This window comes from Puma concolor, chromosome B1 (assembly GCF_028749965.1).
Source record: "Puma concolor isolate L17-30 chromosome B1, mPumCon1.1.hap2, whole genome shotgun sequence".
Classification (NCBI taxonomy): domain Eukaryota; kingdom Metazoa; phylum Chordata; class Mammalia; order Carnivora; family Felidae; genus Puma; species Puma concolor.
The window spans coordinates 138,583,465-138,600,331 of record NC_141670.1 but is presented as its reverse complement, the minus strand read 5'-3'; the positions used below and the strand labels follow the sequence as shown (position 1 = coordinate 138,600,331).

Here is a 16,867-nt window from a genome sequence, read left to right as displayed (position 1 = left end):
TTTTTAATTTTTTTTTTTTCAACGTTTATTTATTTTTTTGGGACAGAGAGAGACAGAGCATGAACGGGGGAGGGGCAGAGAGAGAGGGAGACACAGAATCGGAAACAGGCTCCAGGCTCTGAGCCATCAGCCCAGAGCCTGACGCGGGGCTTGAACTCACAGACCGTGAGATCGTGACCTGGCTGAAGTCGGACGCTTAACCGACTGCGCCACCCAGGCGCCCCTTGGGCCCCATGTTTCAATTAATCCTCATAGCATCCATATGGGATAGGAACTATTATCCTCATTTTACCGATGAGGAAATGGAGGCCTAGAGGGATTAAGTAACTTTAAACTTAGTCTTTTTAAATTTTTTTAACGTTTATTTATTTTTGAGAGAGAGAGAGAGAGAGCATGAGCAGGGGAAGGGCAGAGAGAGAGGAAGACACAGAATCCGAAGCAGCTCCAGGCTTTGAGCTGTCAGCACAGAGCCCGATACGGGGTTCGAACCCGTGAGATCATGACTTGAGCCAAAGTCGCACTCTTAACCAACTGAGCCACCCAGGCGCCCCTGAACTCAGTGTTGATGCCATAACCTGAGCTCTTGCCTGACATGCTTCATGACCTTTTCAAGGAGTAGTTTATTGGGGTACCAGGTGTGTGTGAGGGGTTTAAATAGGGTTTATATAGGGTAAATAGGGCATGATCAGTAACTAATATAAAAGAGTATACTTGAGACTTGGAATATTGCTACTTCTGAGATTTACTGAGGTATCTCTTTAATTCAGATAGTCCTGGGCATAATGTTTAATTTCACTTCTGTATAAGCATGGTTTGAGTATTTTACATTGTGTCTATGGAACAGTTTAAATTAACAACACTACTTATTTTTGAACAGTGGGCCACAATACGCATTGAAAAGGGAGTCTCAAAGGAGTCGGTCCTTAAAAACTCAGCTTCTGTTGGTAAGTCTCCTTTTCAGTTATGATGGCTAACATATCCACACTGTAAAAATTTACATCTACCAAATTTGAACTTGAAATATGCAGAGAGCAGTGCATTCTATAGGCCTAGGATCAGTCATAATTTTGTTCTTTATGCAAAATAGCAGTTGCCTGAGTTTTGAATGAGTTTTCACTGGAAAGGTGGTAATAATGTGCTAGTTCATCTATGTGTTCTTACTTCTAAAGGCATACATTTGAAGATGTCTGCCTATAGTTTTCAAGATGCAGTCAATGTTTTGAAAAAATAATGCTAATTGGACTCCTTTGGAGTTAAACCTATTTTTGAGGTTTTTATTAGCACTGTAGTCTAACTTGCGGTTCTCAAAAATGTTCCTCAAAATACCCTTTCCTGCTAACGACTGATTGATAATACATGAAATAAATAATAACTGCCCCATGAAATAAGTTTGGGAATCACCACATGCTATACCTTACTTTTGGAAAGTAATATTATACAGCAACAAAGGCTCAGAAATGTCCTACAGTACAGAAAGCTGTTTAATTTTTGTTAGAAGTGAGCTGACAAGTCAGCTGAGCTCACTCGTGTATCCATTACTGCTTTGCTTTTGTTCCAACAAACCTTTTCACTTTTGGGGTAAGAATTTTAAGAATTGGTTAAGACACGGGGGATCATAGGAGAGTAGAATTCTATGGAAAGGATGACTACGAAATTAGGAACTTGATTTAATTAAAAGACTAAGCCTTTGTGTGTTTTCCAAAAATAATGTGCAGACAATTTTGTGCCTATCTAATTTAGGATAAAAGATGACCAAAGTGTCAAGCCCTTCACTGGAAGGAACTTAATCTTCCAGAGGCTTGTCTAGGAGAAATTGTAGAAATGGTATACCACAGTGCATTTTGGAAATAAAGTATTTGAGCGAAAACATTGGCTCATTTTGTGTAAATGGATTGTTATGTTCAAATGATTGAAGCAGCTAATAGACCTTCAAGGTGTATATACTTGGACACCAAGTATTATCATCAGTAACATTTTACCAAAATTAGATATTTTCGGTGCTACACAATCCCCTTTTTATTGCCAGGTACCTTCTCTTGGACATAGCAGATCTACTAATATTTTCTGTTTCTGGGTACATTTAAAAATGTACGTTATGATTACGTACTCCTTATGATTTAAGGAGACAACAAACTTTATTGCTGGTTTTTCTGTTGTACTTCGTAAGACTTTGGGCTGTCACTGATTTTTTGTTGTTGTTGTCAGTTTATTTGTTTTGAGAGAGAGAGAGAGAGCAGGGGAGGGGCAGAGAGAGAGGGAGAGACAGAATGCCAAGCAGGCTCCAGGCTGTCAGCGTGGAGCCCAATGTGGGGCTTAAACTTAAGAACTGTGAGATCATGACCTGAGCCGAGGTCAAGAATCAGATGCTTAATCGACTGAGCCACCCAGGCACCCCTGGGCTGTCACTGATCTTGAGTGAAATTCTGTAGAGCCCTAGAGATTGGGGTATTGGTGGTGCATGTGTTGGGCCATGAATTTAAAAGGGCACAAGGTGTTTCGATTTGGTAGGTTAAGAGGATTAAAATCTCTAGGTGAGTTTCCTTAGCACTTTTTAGCCTAAATAGAAGTGAGTATTGTCACTTGTTGAATTTTTTTTTTTTTTTGGTCACACATCTGTCTTTTCCATGGTACCACCAGGAAAGAATAGAAGCGAACAAGAGGAGAAAACAAATCATAATGGTTTAGAGTATGGCTGAAGACTACCAAATTTTCTTCTTTCATTCAGAGTAGCCATCTTTCCTTTTAGCCATGAAATTGGGAGTGACTATTGCAGTTACGAGCATTTGATATCTGTAAGGTTGGTGGGGAATCCAAAGATGATGAAGATAAGGTTCCTCTGGGGAGACAGGTATCTGACCGGTCACTGTGATAAATGCTAAAGTAGGTGCATAAGCAAAGGACAACGTGGGATCTAATTTAGGCTCTGATATATCCTGCTTTCGTCTCTGTTAATCCCACAAGTGTGCATGGTATGCACCTCCATTCCCATTCTGATTTGCATCCTGCTTGGGTAGCCCTGTTAGAGGGTGTGTGCCCTATTGATACATCCTGCTGTTTGGAGTCAGCAAGAGGTAATATCTTAATCCTAGATAGACTGGCCAAGGGTGATGAAACACACTGAGCACTTGTGTGCCTGGCTGGTGCAATCTTCTGCCTTCGGAGCATCATGTCTCTGTACTGCAGCCAACAGTAGCCCGAGTCAGCGTTGAGTCGGTCAAAGTTGAGGCAAGGGTCACAGGCAGACCAAGGGCCCCAAGAGTGCGGATGTGATGTCTGAATGATATAGTGCTGATGACAGGTTTACGAAACTGAGAGGGAGAGAATTGCTAAACAGGGAAAATAGTTATGTTTATTTTCTGCACCCAAAATTCACTCTGCTGCTCTTTTACTTAATGAAGCACATTAAAAAAAAAAAAAAAAAAAAAAGTTATTTTTGGGAGAGGGCCGGGGAGAAGGGGGCAGAGAGAGAGGGAAACCGGGGATCTGAAGCAGGCTCTGCACTGTCTGCACAGAGCCCGATGCAACGCTCGAACTCATGAACCATGAGCTCCTGACCTGAGCCAAAGTCAAGGCTTAACCGACTGAGCTGTCCAGGTGCCCCGAAGCACATTTTTGGAAATACTTTTTAAGTCTCTCTTTCCAGTGAGACCCCTTTTTCAGTGTATTTCTCCTGTGCCTTTATTAGTAAGACAGCTAAAATCTGACCTAGAGAAATATTACCTTTGTGGTTAAATAATCCTCTTCTGTCTTTAGCCATATTCTGCTGTATCTTCTGGTAAAAATCTGTCTCATTTATTGATGGAGCTTCAGATATGATCATGAGCAAGAGCTCTTTAGGAAGCTCTGTTATTGCACCTTCTTCTTCCAGTTTTAAGGACTTTTCCTCATTGTTAATACAACCATGAAGGTAAATATTTCCCCCCCTCTTCAAGTAACTGTGTTATTCTGAGCATCCTGACTCAGTGGAGAATGTAGAAGTCCCCTCTACCCTAGTTTTTGTTTCCTGAGGGCTCATATGCTGGGGAGGCTAAAACAAGAGACAAGAAGGCTATTGGGTCCTTTGCTTCTCTGCATCAGCTGTGCTTTATCACTCCAGCCTTAGGACAAATGCATCTTCTCGGACCCAGGTATGTGGTCTGATGGAGATAGTATCAACTTTTATTTTACTTTGTTGTAAATAGTGCAAAGGACCATCAACTATTAATAAGAGCCACCAACCTTGGGTGCCTGGGTGGCTCAGTCATTAAGCATCTGACTTCAGCTCAGGTCATGATCTCACGGTTTGTGAGTTTGAGTCCCACAGTGGGTGAGCTTGAGCCTGGCTTGGGTTGATCATGAGCCCTGCTTTTCTCTCTCTCTCTCTCTTTCTCTCTCTGCCCCAGGTGAGATTCTCTTTCTCTCTGTCCCCCTCTCACTTGCACATCCCCCCTCTCTCTCAAAACAAACAAACAAACAAAAAAACCACCCCAAATAAAACAATGAAACTGTAGTTTTATGCTATATTTATTTAAAAAAAAAAAAAAAGCCCCCAACCTCACCCTTGGGTGCCTAACTGATTTGGAGGACTTCTTGTGCAATAGATTTCAAATAGTAATTAGGATTGCACTTGTAATCATTATGATTCATTATGCCATTTTCATGACTCAAGATGAATTCCACTGTACATTGCATTATATTACTAGGACATTTTGAACAATTACCCACCATAGGTCAACAGGCAGGATGAAAGGCCCGAATTTGCCCTTGGCCTGGAGTGTCTCAAACAAAACCAATAAATAGAGGCTATGGTTCAGTCATTGTGGCACTGTTTTCTAGAATGTGGCGCTGGCCTGACTTAGCGTTATCTGCATGCCAGATGCATGCCACCTCCTCAGTCCTCCCCTTTGCCCCACTTCAGGAGGCATCACACACAGGGATCTGTGGTCACATGGCCTGTTGTTAGTGAAGCCCCGTGCTGAATTTCTCTCCTGCCCTGTGCGTCTTACCCCCAGAGCCCATCTCTTCCTCCACCCAAACACACACAAAGGACAAAATGCTGTGGAGAAACTTCTCATGTTATACCTATTCAGAGAGAATTCAGGCTGCTTAACATTTCCACTGATTTTACTCTTGGAATTCTTTCTGTGAGACTTGATCAACCATGGTGATGCTGGTACAATATAAGTCACATCAATATTGTGAATTTAATAAATTCACAAGATAAAGATATTGTAAATTCAATAAAGATTTTTATTTGCTATATTTATCTTTATTGTAACTTACAATAAAGATATTATAAATTCAATAACCTTGAATTTATAGAAAATGTGGGATAATATTCTGTGACAGAAATTTGAGTATCATTTTCTATACTCATTTTTGCTTCGGGCAGGCTGTTTTTGATAGTCTGTTTACATCAACTAATTGTCAACTAGTATTGTCTTGGCATAAACTCCCTGAGTACAAGTCCTCAAGGATATAGAGTATAATGCATTTAAAGGGGTTATCTTGCTGATAAAATATTGGAACTTGCCTAGCTACTTGTAGAGAGAAAAATAATCCATTTATGGGATATGGAAGGATTATAGCGTGAGATTTTTCCTTATCACAGCCAAATGCTTTTATTAGTCTGCCTCTATTTATAAATCTTGTGCCTGATGGTGGTGATGAAGATGATGATAATTTTCAAACACACACAAAGGTAGAGAAATAGTATATTGAACCCAATATAGGCAATATTTGTCAAGATTTTGCCACACCTGATTCATCTATGCCTTCTTACTTTCTGCTAAAATATTCAATGCAGTATAAAATTTCATATCCTTTCATGCATTTTTAAATTAAAATTTTTTTTAAATGTTTATTTTTGAGAAAGAAAGACAGAGCATGAGCAAGGGAGGGCAGAGAAAGAGGGAGACACAGAATCTGAGCTCTCAGCACAGAGCCTGATGTGGGACTTGTACCCACAAAACACACGATCATGACCTGGGCTAAAGTTCCGTGCTTAACCAACTGAGCCACCCAGGCACCCCTTTTCGTGTGTTTTTAAAACAGGATTGAAAAATAATCAGTGCTATTATCCCTTTAATTCAAACCTGATTTTTTAATATCATCTAATATACAGTCCATATATAAATTCCCCTAACAGTTTCAAAATGTTTTTATAATTGATTTATTTGAATTGAGATTCAGTCATGGCCCACGAACTTGTTTGTTTATTTATTTATTGACATGGCTTATTGGACAGATGGAGTATAATTTTTGTTCTTGAAGCAAAATAGCAGTTCTTAATAGCAGGTGATTCTGAAAAATTTCGCTTGCATACCTTGCATTTTTATCCTCACAGCTTGATGTAGCTCTGTGGAAGACAAGGTTTAATTCTTTTGCTTGTTTATTTGTTTGTTTGTAAACCGTCAGATTAGTCCTCTGTATTTCTAAGCAATATAATGAAATTTAATCAACCACTTAGGAGAGCAATTTGGCACAGCTGAAGACCCATTACACGGTAGCCCCGTAATTCCACTTTTCCTAAGATATCAAACCCACCCAAACTCTCAGCATGTATGTATTAGGAGACATGCATCAAATGGATACCAATAGTGAAAATAGGGCAACAATCCTGTCACTCATCAGGAGGAGAATTAATATGTGAGCTAGTTCAAATGAACTAACTGGATTTACATGAAGAGAACAAAGTATGTACATCTTAATGTTACGCGAAAATAACGTATGGTGTAACATTTATTTAAAATTATTACTATACGCAGATACCATATAATTATGTAGATATATGTAGATAAGTGTAAAATATATGTGGAAATGAAATGTACTATAGGTTAGTGTTTATCTTCTAGGAGGGAGGAGAAAAGGTGGGGAGATGGGCTTTAACTGTATCTCTAATTGTTTTCTTTAAAGAATATCTGAAGGGACGCCTGGGTGGCTCACTCGGTTGAGCGTCCGACTTCAGCTCAGGTCATGATCATGGGGTTCATGAGTTCAAGCCCCACATCAGGCTCGCCACTGTCAGTGCAGAGCTCGCTTTGGATTCTCTGTCCCCCTCTTTCTGTCTCTCCCCTGCGTGCTCTCTTTTAAAAATAAATAAACATTAAAAAAAATTGACCTTCCTTAAACAAAAAAAAAGAATACCTGAAGCAAATATGACAATAAGTCTCTTTTTTCTTTGTTGAACTCAAAATTTTATTTTAAGCATAAAAATTAAAAAAACCCAACTAATAAGATATTAAGAATATTAAGAATTGCTCAACTAGAGTCTTTAGTCTGATGGGTGGAAGTAGTTTTATAATAGAAAATAAAAATTTGTCTATCAATAAAAATTGTCTAATCAATTGTGATTGATGGTTTCCTACCTGCTCCAAAGTACATCTTCATTCAGTCTGTCCAATGCTTGGAGTTGACATTTAAACCAATGGGAATCGAAATATATTACCTTTTGGAGCTGGGATTCTCAGCCTCAGCACTACTGACATTTTGGGTTGAATAATCCTTTGTCATGGGAGTAAATGCATTGTAAGATGCTTAGCAGTATCCCTGGTCTCTACCCACTAGATGATAGTAGTGTACCCCCTAATGTGACAATCAGTGTGTCTCCAGACACTGACATATGTCCCCAGGGGGCAAAGTCCTCTCCTGTCTCCTAACCTCTGTCCTCTCCTTTGCAAAGCACTGCTCTTAGAGAATAATGTGTTTTTCTATTGGTATCCAATATCATTAGCATCATTTATCTTAGTTTTCTAACAAATAGGCCCTTGAGGGAGCAGAACTTGATTTCCAGTTTTTGGTGGTGTGGCTGGTGTGGGGAAGGACAGAAAGTGAGGTAAGGCACGTGAACAACAGGGTGAGCAGAGAACACTGGATGATGGGAGAGGAAGCTTGCTCCTTAAGGAAAGGTAGAAGTGAGACAAGGGACTCTTTCTGTAAACTTTGCCTCATAATCTGATGAAAATACGCTGTTTTGGAGGGAGCTTTATTTTAGAATGGATTGGAGACTTGTGTATAACTATGTACTCTAACCTCCGGAAAGGAGATGACTTAACATTTAATTCTGGCTAACAGTGAGTAAGCAGGAAGGAGTGGTTCTGGCAGGAAAGAAAGTAAAAAGTCAGATCGGACTAATGGCTTTCATTGCATTGTAAAGTGATGGGTGGGAGGAGAGTGATATAAGCCCTAAATCACAGAAAGGAAGGCTCCTAACTTAAGAAAGCAGTTAGGAAGCTCATAAAACATACTCTCTTATTTTGCACATTGTTTTCTTGTCACGTAGCAGGAACAAAGTAGGTGACGTGCCCTGTGCCCAATCCCTATTTTCTATGAAATGAATTTTGCTTTTAAACATAAATGATAAAAGCAGGTTTTAAATCTTTCTATCCCCAGCACTGTTTAGCTGTTGGCCATCTTGTTGGTGCTTTGGCTCTCTTAGTCCTAAACTCCTCAGCGGATTGGGAGAGTACCTGCATCTCAGAATTGTGGAGGTTTGAAAAAGTCAGATGAGAATGAGACTCAGGGATTCTTTGAGAGTGAGAAGATAGCTGGATCAGGTGACTGGATAGTCAACTTGAGAAGACATTCTCGGTTTAGAGAAGTTCTCTGTGACATTGGGAGGAGCAGACATCTCATCAGGTACCTATCAAATCTAAAATCCAGCTTGTCACTCTAGAAGTGTTCCCCAAACTAATCTCCCCACCTAACACACTCCCCAGAGAAAACCCTAGTCAGAACTACAAAGCTTCTCCATTTTGTTTCTACTTTATAGACAAAATCCTGTCAATAATAATAAGAATCACCACCATTTATTAAACAATGGCTCCATTGTGCAAAATTATTTACATGAGGGAGGTCTTGGTAATTCTCTCTTACCTGATGAGAAAACAATGGGTGAAGGAGGTCAAGTGACTCCTTCAGATCATTTAAGTAGGCAGGGCAGACTGAAAAGAAAGCCCAATTTGTCTTTCCTATTCAGAATCGCTTGCCACAACTCCTTGCCTAAACTATACCTTCCTTACCTGCTCCTCTGGTCAATCCATGCCTTCTCATTCTCCCTTGGAAGGTTGAGGTAACTCTTCCACAAATGGAAACTCCCTGCTGAAAGTTGGCTTCGTCGCATCTTAGGAAACGCATAACATTTCAATTCAAATCATCAACAGAATTTTTAAAGAAATGAAATCTATTAAGAACATTTAGAATTATAAACAAAAGATACTATACATAAATGCCAAGCCATAATGTTGACATTATAATTGATTTGATGGCTTATTTGACAATGAAGTTTTATAGACGCTTCTCTGTTGTGGGATTTCTTGTTTAATCAAACGAGTTATGTCCAAATCAACAAAGTTAATGGGGTCCATCAGCCAAGAAGAGATGGCTTAACAGTATACTGGATGGGATGTTAAAATGTTAGTTAAACTGAAACTCTGCCTGTTAATTCTAAATGCCTGTTAGTTTCTCTGCAGGGTTGACTGAGAATTGATTACAACAATGTCCATACTTCCCTCCATTTATGCTTCAAAACAGTTGTAAACACATGGTTAATTTCATGACTAGCATTTATATCTGGGGGTTAAAATCTTCCTCTTTTATCATTACCATTGGTTATTTTGTAAGTTTCTAGGGAACTACCGGGGTATATAATGGTGAAAAAGGGAGTTGATTTTCTCATCTGCTTTTCTCAGGAGAACAAAAATTTGTCTCCAGTACTTGTAGCTTAGTACTCCTAGTCTTGATTACTTGTAGCTTCGTACTTCTAGTCTTGATAACTGAGAGACACTAACAGGAAAGTACTCTAAATTTAATAAGGGCCAAATTTTTCTATTACAGATATATAAGTCATACAGAAAACAGGAAAATAGAAGGTACCTTTACTTCAGTAAAGCTTTTGATTGTATCCTATTCCAAATAACAGGGTTGACAAATCCACTCTATCTGTTACCCCTCCCACGGCCCTGGAAGACATCTCTGGTTGATGAAGTCTTTGCCACTGAACCACCGGGTAGCCTCCTTAGCACAAACCTGCAGACACGCCCTCACTTCTCACTGATTTGGAGTTGGTCTGTGTAGGCTGATGAAACAGTTGAAACAAGTTGAAACCTTGTTACCACTCGATCTGGAGAATAAATGGAGTTTCTCATACTGTGTAGCAAAGGATCACTAACTAAAAGGAGGAGAACCTCTTGAGTAATTGGGCTTTGGCATAGATTTGGTTGTATTGTTCAAGGGGTTGTATTGAAAGTGCAGTATCATTGACCGAATGCTCTTAGTTGGGTTTTAAATTACCTAGGAAACCGAATAGAATTTGAAGTAATCTTTTTAAAAATTTTATTTATTTAAATTCAAGTTAGTTAAAATACAGTGTAGTATTGGTTTTAGGAGTAAAACCCAGTGATTCATCACTTCCATAGAACACACAGTGCTCATCCCAACAAGTGCCCTCCTTAGTGCCTATCACCCATTTAGCCCATTCCCCCCATCCACAACCCCTCCAGCAACCCTGTTTGTTCTCTGTATTTCAGGGTCTGTTATGGTTTGCCTCCTTCTCTGTTTTTATCTTATTTTTCCTTCCCTTCCCCTATGTTCATCTGTTGTGTTTCTTAAATTCCATATATGGGTGAAATCCTATATTTGTCTTACTCTGACTTATTTTGCTTAGCATAATACACTTTGGTTCTGTCCACATTGTTGCAAACGGCAAGATTTCATTCTTTTTGATACTCAAGTGATATTCCATTATATATACACCACATCTTCTTTATCCATGCATCCGTTGATGGACATTTGGGCTCTTTCCATACTTTGGCTGTTGTTGATAGTGCTGCTATAAACATTGAGGGTGCAGTGCCCCTTAGAATCAGCATTTTTGTATCCTTTGGATAAATACCTAGTAGTGCAATTGCTGGGTTGTAGGGTAGCTCTATTTTTGATTTTTTGAGGAACCTCCACCCTGTTTTCCAGAGTGGCTGCACCAGTTTGCATTCACACCAATAGTGATCTTGATTGTTTGGATTCGTGAGCCATCAAAGAGAAGATTGACATTCAAGATCCTTTATCCAAGGTGGATGCTTGGAAATGGAATAGAAAAGCCAGCCTTGATAGGAAAAGGCTTGCCACTTCAGAAGGACCAGAAGCAGAGTTTTAGACCATCAGGCATGGAAAGCCAGGGAAAGTATAGAACCCAAAATAATGCTGCAGTTCATGGCAGAATGAGCATGTTCAACACACAGTGACAAACTGCTTTGAATCACTCACCCTGGTCTCTGCATGAACACTTTACCCAGTGTTTTCTGGGTACCTGGGTTATATGCTGAACTATGCCCTCAGGCAACCCTTAGCCTACTTAAGGAGATATCACCAATATCCACATGTCCATGTGGCAAATGGGAACCAGGCAGTGCTGATGGTGTTGAATTTCACAAAAATAAATATAATTACCTCGAGTAAAGAAATGCATAAACGCAGTATGAAAAGAGATCGTTTCGGATGGGGGATGTCAGAGAGAGTGTTTTGGTGAACATGTTAGTGTTGAACCAGTCATGTAGAGGTGGATTGGGATTAACTGAGGTGACAGGGCTTTCTAAACTGGGGGAATGAGGGAATTGCTTGGACAGCAATGGTAGTGAGCTAAGTTCATAGAAGGGAACAGACATAGAAATAAGGTTGGCAAGAAGGTGACATGAGGTTGTGAAGGGCTCAAATGCTAAGGGCTTTCGATGTGATATAAAGGCATAGAAAAGCCTGGGTTTACTGTTTATATTGAGGGTGGTAAAGAAGAAATTCTGAAACCTGCAGAAAGGATTAATATAGTGGCAAACCAGACCGGTGAAAGTTGATTATTGAATTTGGAAAAAAAGAAGAGATGATTCCAATGACAGTTGATTAATTATTAGAAGGTAGAAGCCATCCCTCTTTCCCTCCACATCCATAAAAGATGGAACAAAAGAGGGGCACCTGGCTGGCTCAGTCCATGGAGCATGAAACTCTTGATCTCAGGGTTGTGAGTTCAAGCCCCACATTGGTCATGGATCTTACCTAAAATAAATAAATTTAAAGAAATGTTGGAACAAAAAGAATGTTGTAAAGTAAAAGAATTGTTACATGTAAGACAGAGATTCTTAGCAAAAAATGATCATAAAACTAAACCAAGCTAGTAGGTAGATTATAATACAGAGAAGTTTTACAAATAGAATACATAGTTGGGGCACCTGGGTGGCTCAGTTGGTTAAGCGTCTGACTTCGGTTCGGGTCATGATCTCACAGTTCGTGAGTTCGAGCCCCGCATCGGGCCCTGTGCTGACAGCTCAGAGCCTGGAGCCTGCCTTGGATACTATGTCTCCCTCTCTCTCTGCTCCTCCCCTGCTCATGCTCTGTCTGTCTCTCCTTCAAAAATAAATAAAAACATTAAAAGAAATTAAAAAAACCAAATAGAATATGTAGTCGAGAACTTAAGTTTTTCAGTGTGTGTTTGTCTCTATGTATCTGTTTGTAGGTCATTGGCTCCATAGGCAGAGGAATCAAGAAAGCTCTTCATCGGCTCTTTATTCTGCCAATAAGTCATGACAATCAAGCCCTCTTCACCTTTTCTCCTCCCTCTAGGAGGTTTTATAATGGCATTTCCCAGTTTTCTGTTTTCTTGCTGAAGCTTTTGGGAAAGCATAAGTTTTTGAATGAATAAGAAGGTGACAGGCTAGAGTGCCAAAGCATGCTTGGTACACAGAAGGCTGGGGAGATGGGGAGCAGATGGTGGTGGTTCCTTTGTTGTTCAGGATTGGCTCTCAGGGCTCAGGGAAAGGAGAAAGCCTGTTAGAATTGTGATTAGACAGAGTCCTTTTCTTGGGTTGGGGTAGGAAGAAGCTGGTGATGTCTGGATGCCTTGGGGATGGGCAAAGCTCTTAGACAGGGACCTTCCCCTTGTATGCCAACCCCAGTGTTTTGAAAGCTCTCTTTCTGTACATCCTCTCCTAACTTTTCTAGGTCAGGTGCCTCGTTTTTCCACTTCTCTTTCTCAGAGTTCTGTTTCCTTCAAAACTTGAGCTGACTAGAGAAGAACTTTAATTCCCTGGAGTCCTATTTTGTTTTTTTGAAGATTCCTCAGGGAGTAGAACCCGTAGAGCCCTTATGTCTCCTGTAACTTCTGGGGACACCTGGTGAACAAAAAAAACCTGGGATGTGGTCTGCTTTTCTGTTCGGGTCTTAGAGCCTTCACCCTGTCTTGCCTCAGCATTTCTGGAATTGATGGACCTTGCCTGTGTGCTTTTCTGGTGTTGTGTGCTGGGTAGCCTGCACTGACTCATTTCACCTGGGAAATGGAGTGGACCTGAAAGCCTGAGGATGTAGGAAATGCCATAGACAAACTTTGTGGGTGGGATAATTTGGCCCTTTTACCTTTAAAAGGGAAAATGCACTGTCTGCGGAGGACAGCAACTTGGAGGAACATTGACTTTGGCCTTTACAAAAAGCTAAAATACTTTGGAGACAGTGCATATACATATGTAGTGACATTCTTCTTCAAGTTATAAGAGAAAACAGCATTATGATTTCTGGTATCACTTTGCAACCAGTGGAATTCTGTTGGCTTACACAAAGAGGAAATTGATAATGAATTCTAGAGACTATCTTTAGAAGAAAGAAAGAAAGAAAGAAAGAAAGAAAGAAAGAAAGAAAGAAAGAGAAAGAAAGAAAGGAAGGAAGGAAGGAAGGAAGGAAGGAAGGAAGGTAGGAAGGAAGGAAGGAAGGAAGGAAGGAAGGGAGGAAGAAAGGAAGGAGGTAAAAAGGAGATTAAGACTGGACAGAGAGTATAGGTTTTGGCTATGAGTAATTAATAACATTCACCTACTTGGTAGACTATGTGCAGTACTTAAAGCCTTTGCAAGGATTAAGTGTACGTCCCCTTTTTCCCAAGTGTGGTAAGTTTTTTAGGTTGTTATGTTAGAGTGTCAGGCATATAGATCACTTCCTTTCCTTGCCTCTGTAATGACATTGGTACAAATCTACACAAATAAATGAGCATCTTCATTTTCAATGGCTCAAATGTTCCCAACAGTCAGTTTATTTGCACCCAGTGGCCAATCCACATGACCTCTCCAGAACAGATTTCAAGTGTGTGAAGCCAGCAGGCATTGTGAAATCCCAACATGTGATGGTGTTCAGCCTTTGATGTTCATCTGACATTCTGCACAACAAGCCTGTCACCAGTCAGTAGAGAAGCATGTGTCTCAGGGTATATAATCAAGGAGAGAGAAAGACAGGTATTTTGTAATCAACAAAAAGAACTAATGTCCTTTTTTCCTTAAGGAAAGCCATTGCTTTGCCACTCTGTCCTTACCCCCATAGGAAAAGCCACCCATTGTGTCCTTTGGAATAAGCTTGTTTTAGAAACTTAGGAAAGACATTTCATGAGTTTGATGTAACTCGGTCTTTTTTTCTTTTTTATATTAAATATAATTTATTGTCAAATTGGTTTCCATACAACACCCAGTGCTCATCCCAACAGGTGCCCTCCTCAATGCCCATCACCCACTTTTCCCACTCCCCCACCCCCATCAACCCTCAGTTTATTCTCAGTATTTAAGAGTCTCTTATGGTTTGCCTCCTTCCCTCTCTGTAACTTTTTTTCCCCCCTTCACCTCCCCCATGGACTTCTGTTAAGTTTCTCAGGTTCCACATATGAGTGAAAACATATGGTATCTATCTTTCTCTGCCTGAGTTATTTCACTTAGCATAATACTCTTCAGTTCCACCCACATTGCTACAAATGGCCATATTTCATTCTTTCTCATTGCCAAGTAGTATTCCATTGTATATGTAAACCGCATCTTCTTTATCCATTCGTCAGTTGATGGACATTTAGGCTCTTTCTGTATTTTGGCTATTGTTGAAAGTGCGTTGTAAACACTGGGGTGCAAGTGCCCCTATGCATCAGCACTTCTGTATCTCTTGGATAAATTCCTAGCAGTGCTATTGCTGGGTCATACTTTTAATTTTTTGAGGAACCTCCACACTGCTTTCCAGAGCGGCTGCACCAATTTGCATTCCCACCAACAGTGCAAGAGGGTTCCCATTTCTCCACATCCTCTCCAGCATCTATAGTCTCCTGATTTGTTCATTTTAGCCACTCTGACTGGCATGAGGTGGTATCTCAGTGTGGTTTTGATTTGTATTACCCTGATGGGGAGCAACGTTGAGCATCTTTTCATGTGCCTGTTGGCCATCTGGATGTCTTCTTTGGAGAAGAGTTTATTCATGTTTTATGCCCATTTCTTCACTGGATTATTTGGTTTTTGGGTGTGGAGTTTGGTGAGTTCTTTATAGATTTTGGATATTAGCCCTTTGTCTGATATATATTTGCAAATACCTTTTCCCGTTCTGTTGGTTGCCTTTTAGTTTTGTTGGTTGTTTCCTTTGCTGTGCAGAAGCTTTTTATCTTCATAAGGTCCCAGTAGTTCATTTTTGTTTTTAATTCCCTTGCCTTTGGAGATGTGTCAAGTAAGAAATTGCTGCAGCTGAGGTCAGAGAGGTTTTTTCCTGCTTTCTCCTCTAGGGTTTTGATGATTTCCTGTCTCACATTCAGGTTCTTCATCCATTTTGAGTTTATTTTTGTGAGTGGTGTAAGAAAGTGGTCTAGTTTCATTCTTCCGCATGTTGCTGTCCAGTTTTTCCTGCACCATTTGTTAGAGACTATGTTTTTTCCACTGGATATTCTTTCCTGCTTTGTCAAAGATGAGTTGGCCATACTTTTGTGGGTCTAATTCTGGGTTCTCTATTCTATTCCATTGGTCTATTTGTCTGTTTTTGTGCCGATACCACACTGTTTTGATGATTACAGCTTTGTAGTAGAGGCTAAAGTCTGGGATTGTGATGCCTCCCTCTTTGGTCTTCTTCTTCAATATTACTTTGGCTATTCGAGGTCTTTGTGGTTCCATACAAATTTTAGGATTGCTTGTTCTAGCTTTGAGAAGAATGCTGGTGCAATTTTGATTGGGATTGCATTGAATGTGTAGATTGCTTTGGGTAGTATTGACATTTTAGCAATATTTATTCTTCCATTCAGGAGCATGGAATGTTTTTTCATTTCTTTGTATCTTCTTCAATTTCCTTCTTGAGCTTTCTATAGTTTTCAGCATACAGATCTTTTACATCTTTGGTTAGGTTTATTCCTGGGTATTTTATGATTCTTGGTGCAATTGTGAATGGGATCAGTTTTTTTATTTGTCTTTCTGTTGCTTCATTATTGGTGTATAAGAATGCAACTGATTTCTGTACATTAATTTTGTATCCTGTGACTTTGCTGAATTCATGCATCAGTTGTGGCAGACTTTTGGCGGAGTCTATCGGGTTTTCCATGTAGAGTATCATGTCATCTGCAAAAAGTGAAAGCTTGACTTCATCTTTGCCAATTTTGATAAATTTGATCTCCTTTTGTTGTCTGATTGCTGATGCTAGAATTTCCAACACTATGTTATACAACAGCGGTGAGAGTGGACATCCCTGTCGTGTTCCTGATCTCGGGGCAAAGCTCTCAGTTTTTGCCCATTGAGGATGATATTAGCTGTGGGCTTTTCATAAATGGCTTTTATGATGGTTAAGTATGTTCCTTCTATCCCGACTTTCTCGAGGGCTTTTATTAAGAAAGGATGCTGAATTTTGTCAAATGCTTTTTCTGCATCGATTGACAGGATCATATGGTTCTTATCTTTTCTTTTATTAATGTGATGTATCACATTAATTGATTTGTGAATATTGAACCAGCCCTGCAGCCTAGGAATGAATCCCACTTGATCATGCTGAATAATTCTTTCTATATGCTGTTGAATTCGATTTGCTAGTATCTAGTTGAGAATTTTTGCATCCATAGTCATCAGGGATATTGGCCTGTAGTTTT

General features: G+C 39.8%; 1 protein-coding gene across 4 annotated transcripts in view; it reads left to right on the top strand.

The window, feature by feature from the left end:
* Positions 1-16,867, top strand: part of GPAT3 (glycerol-3-phosphate acyltransferase 3) — a 66,965-nt gene that overhangs the window by 8,722 nt on the left and 41,376 nt on the right. For all 4 annotated transcript variants that reach the window (XM_086704683.1, XM_086704684.1, XM_086704682.1 and 1 more), the window contains exon 3: positions 878-944. In XM_086704683.1, coding sequence (XP_086560809.1) covers positions 878-944 — 67 coding nt within the window. The remainder of the gene's footprint in view (positions 1-877; positions 945-16,867) is intronic.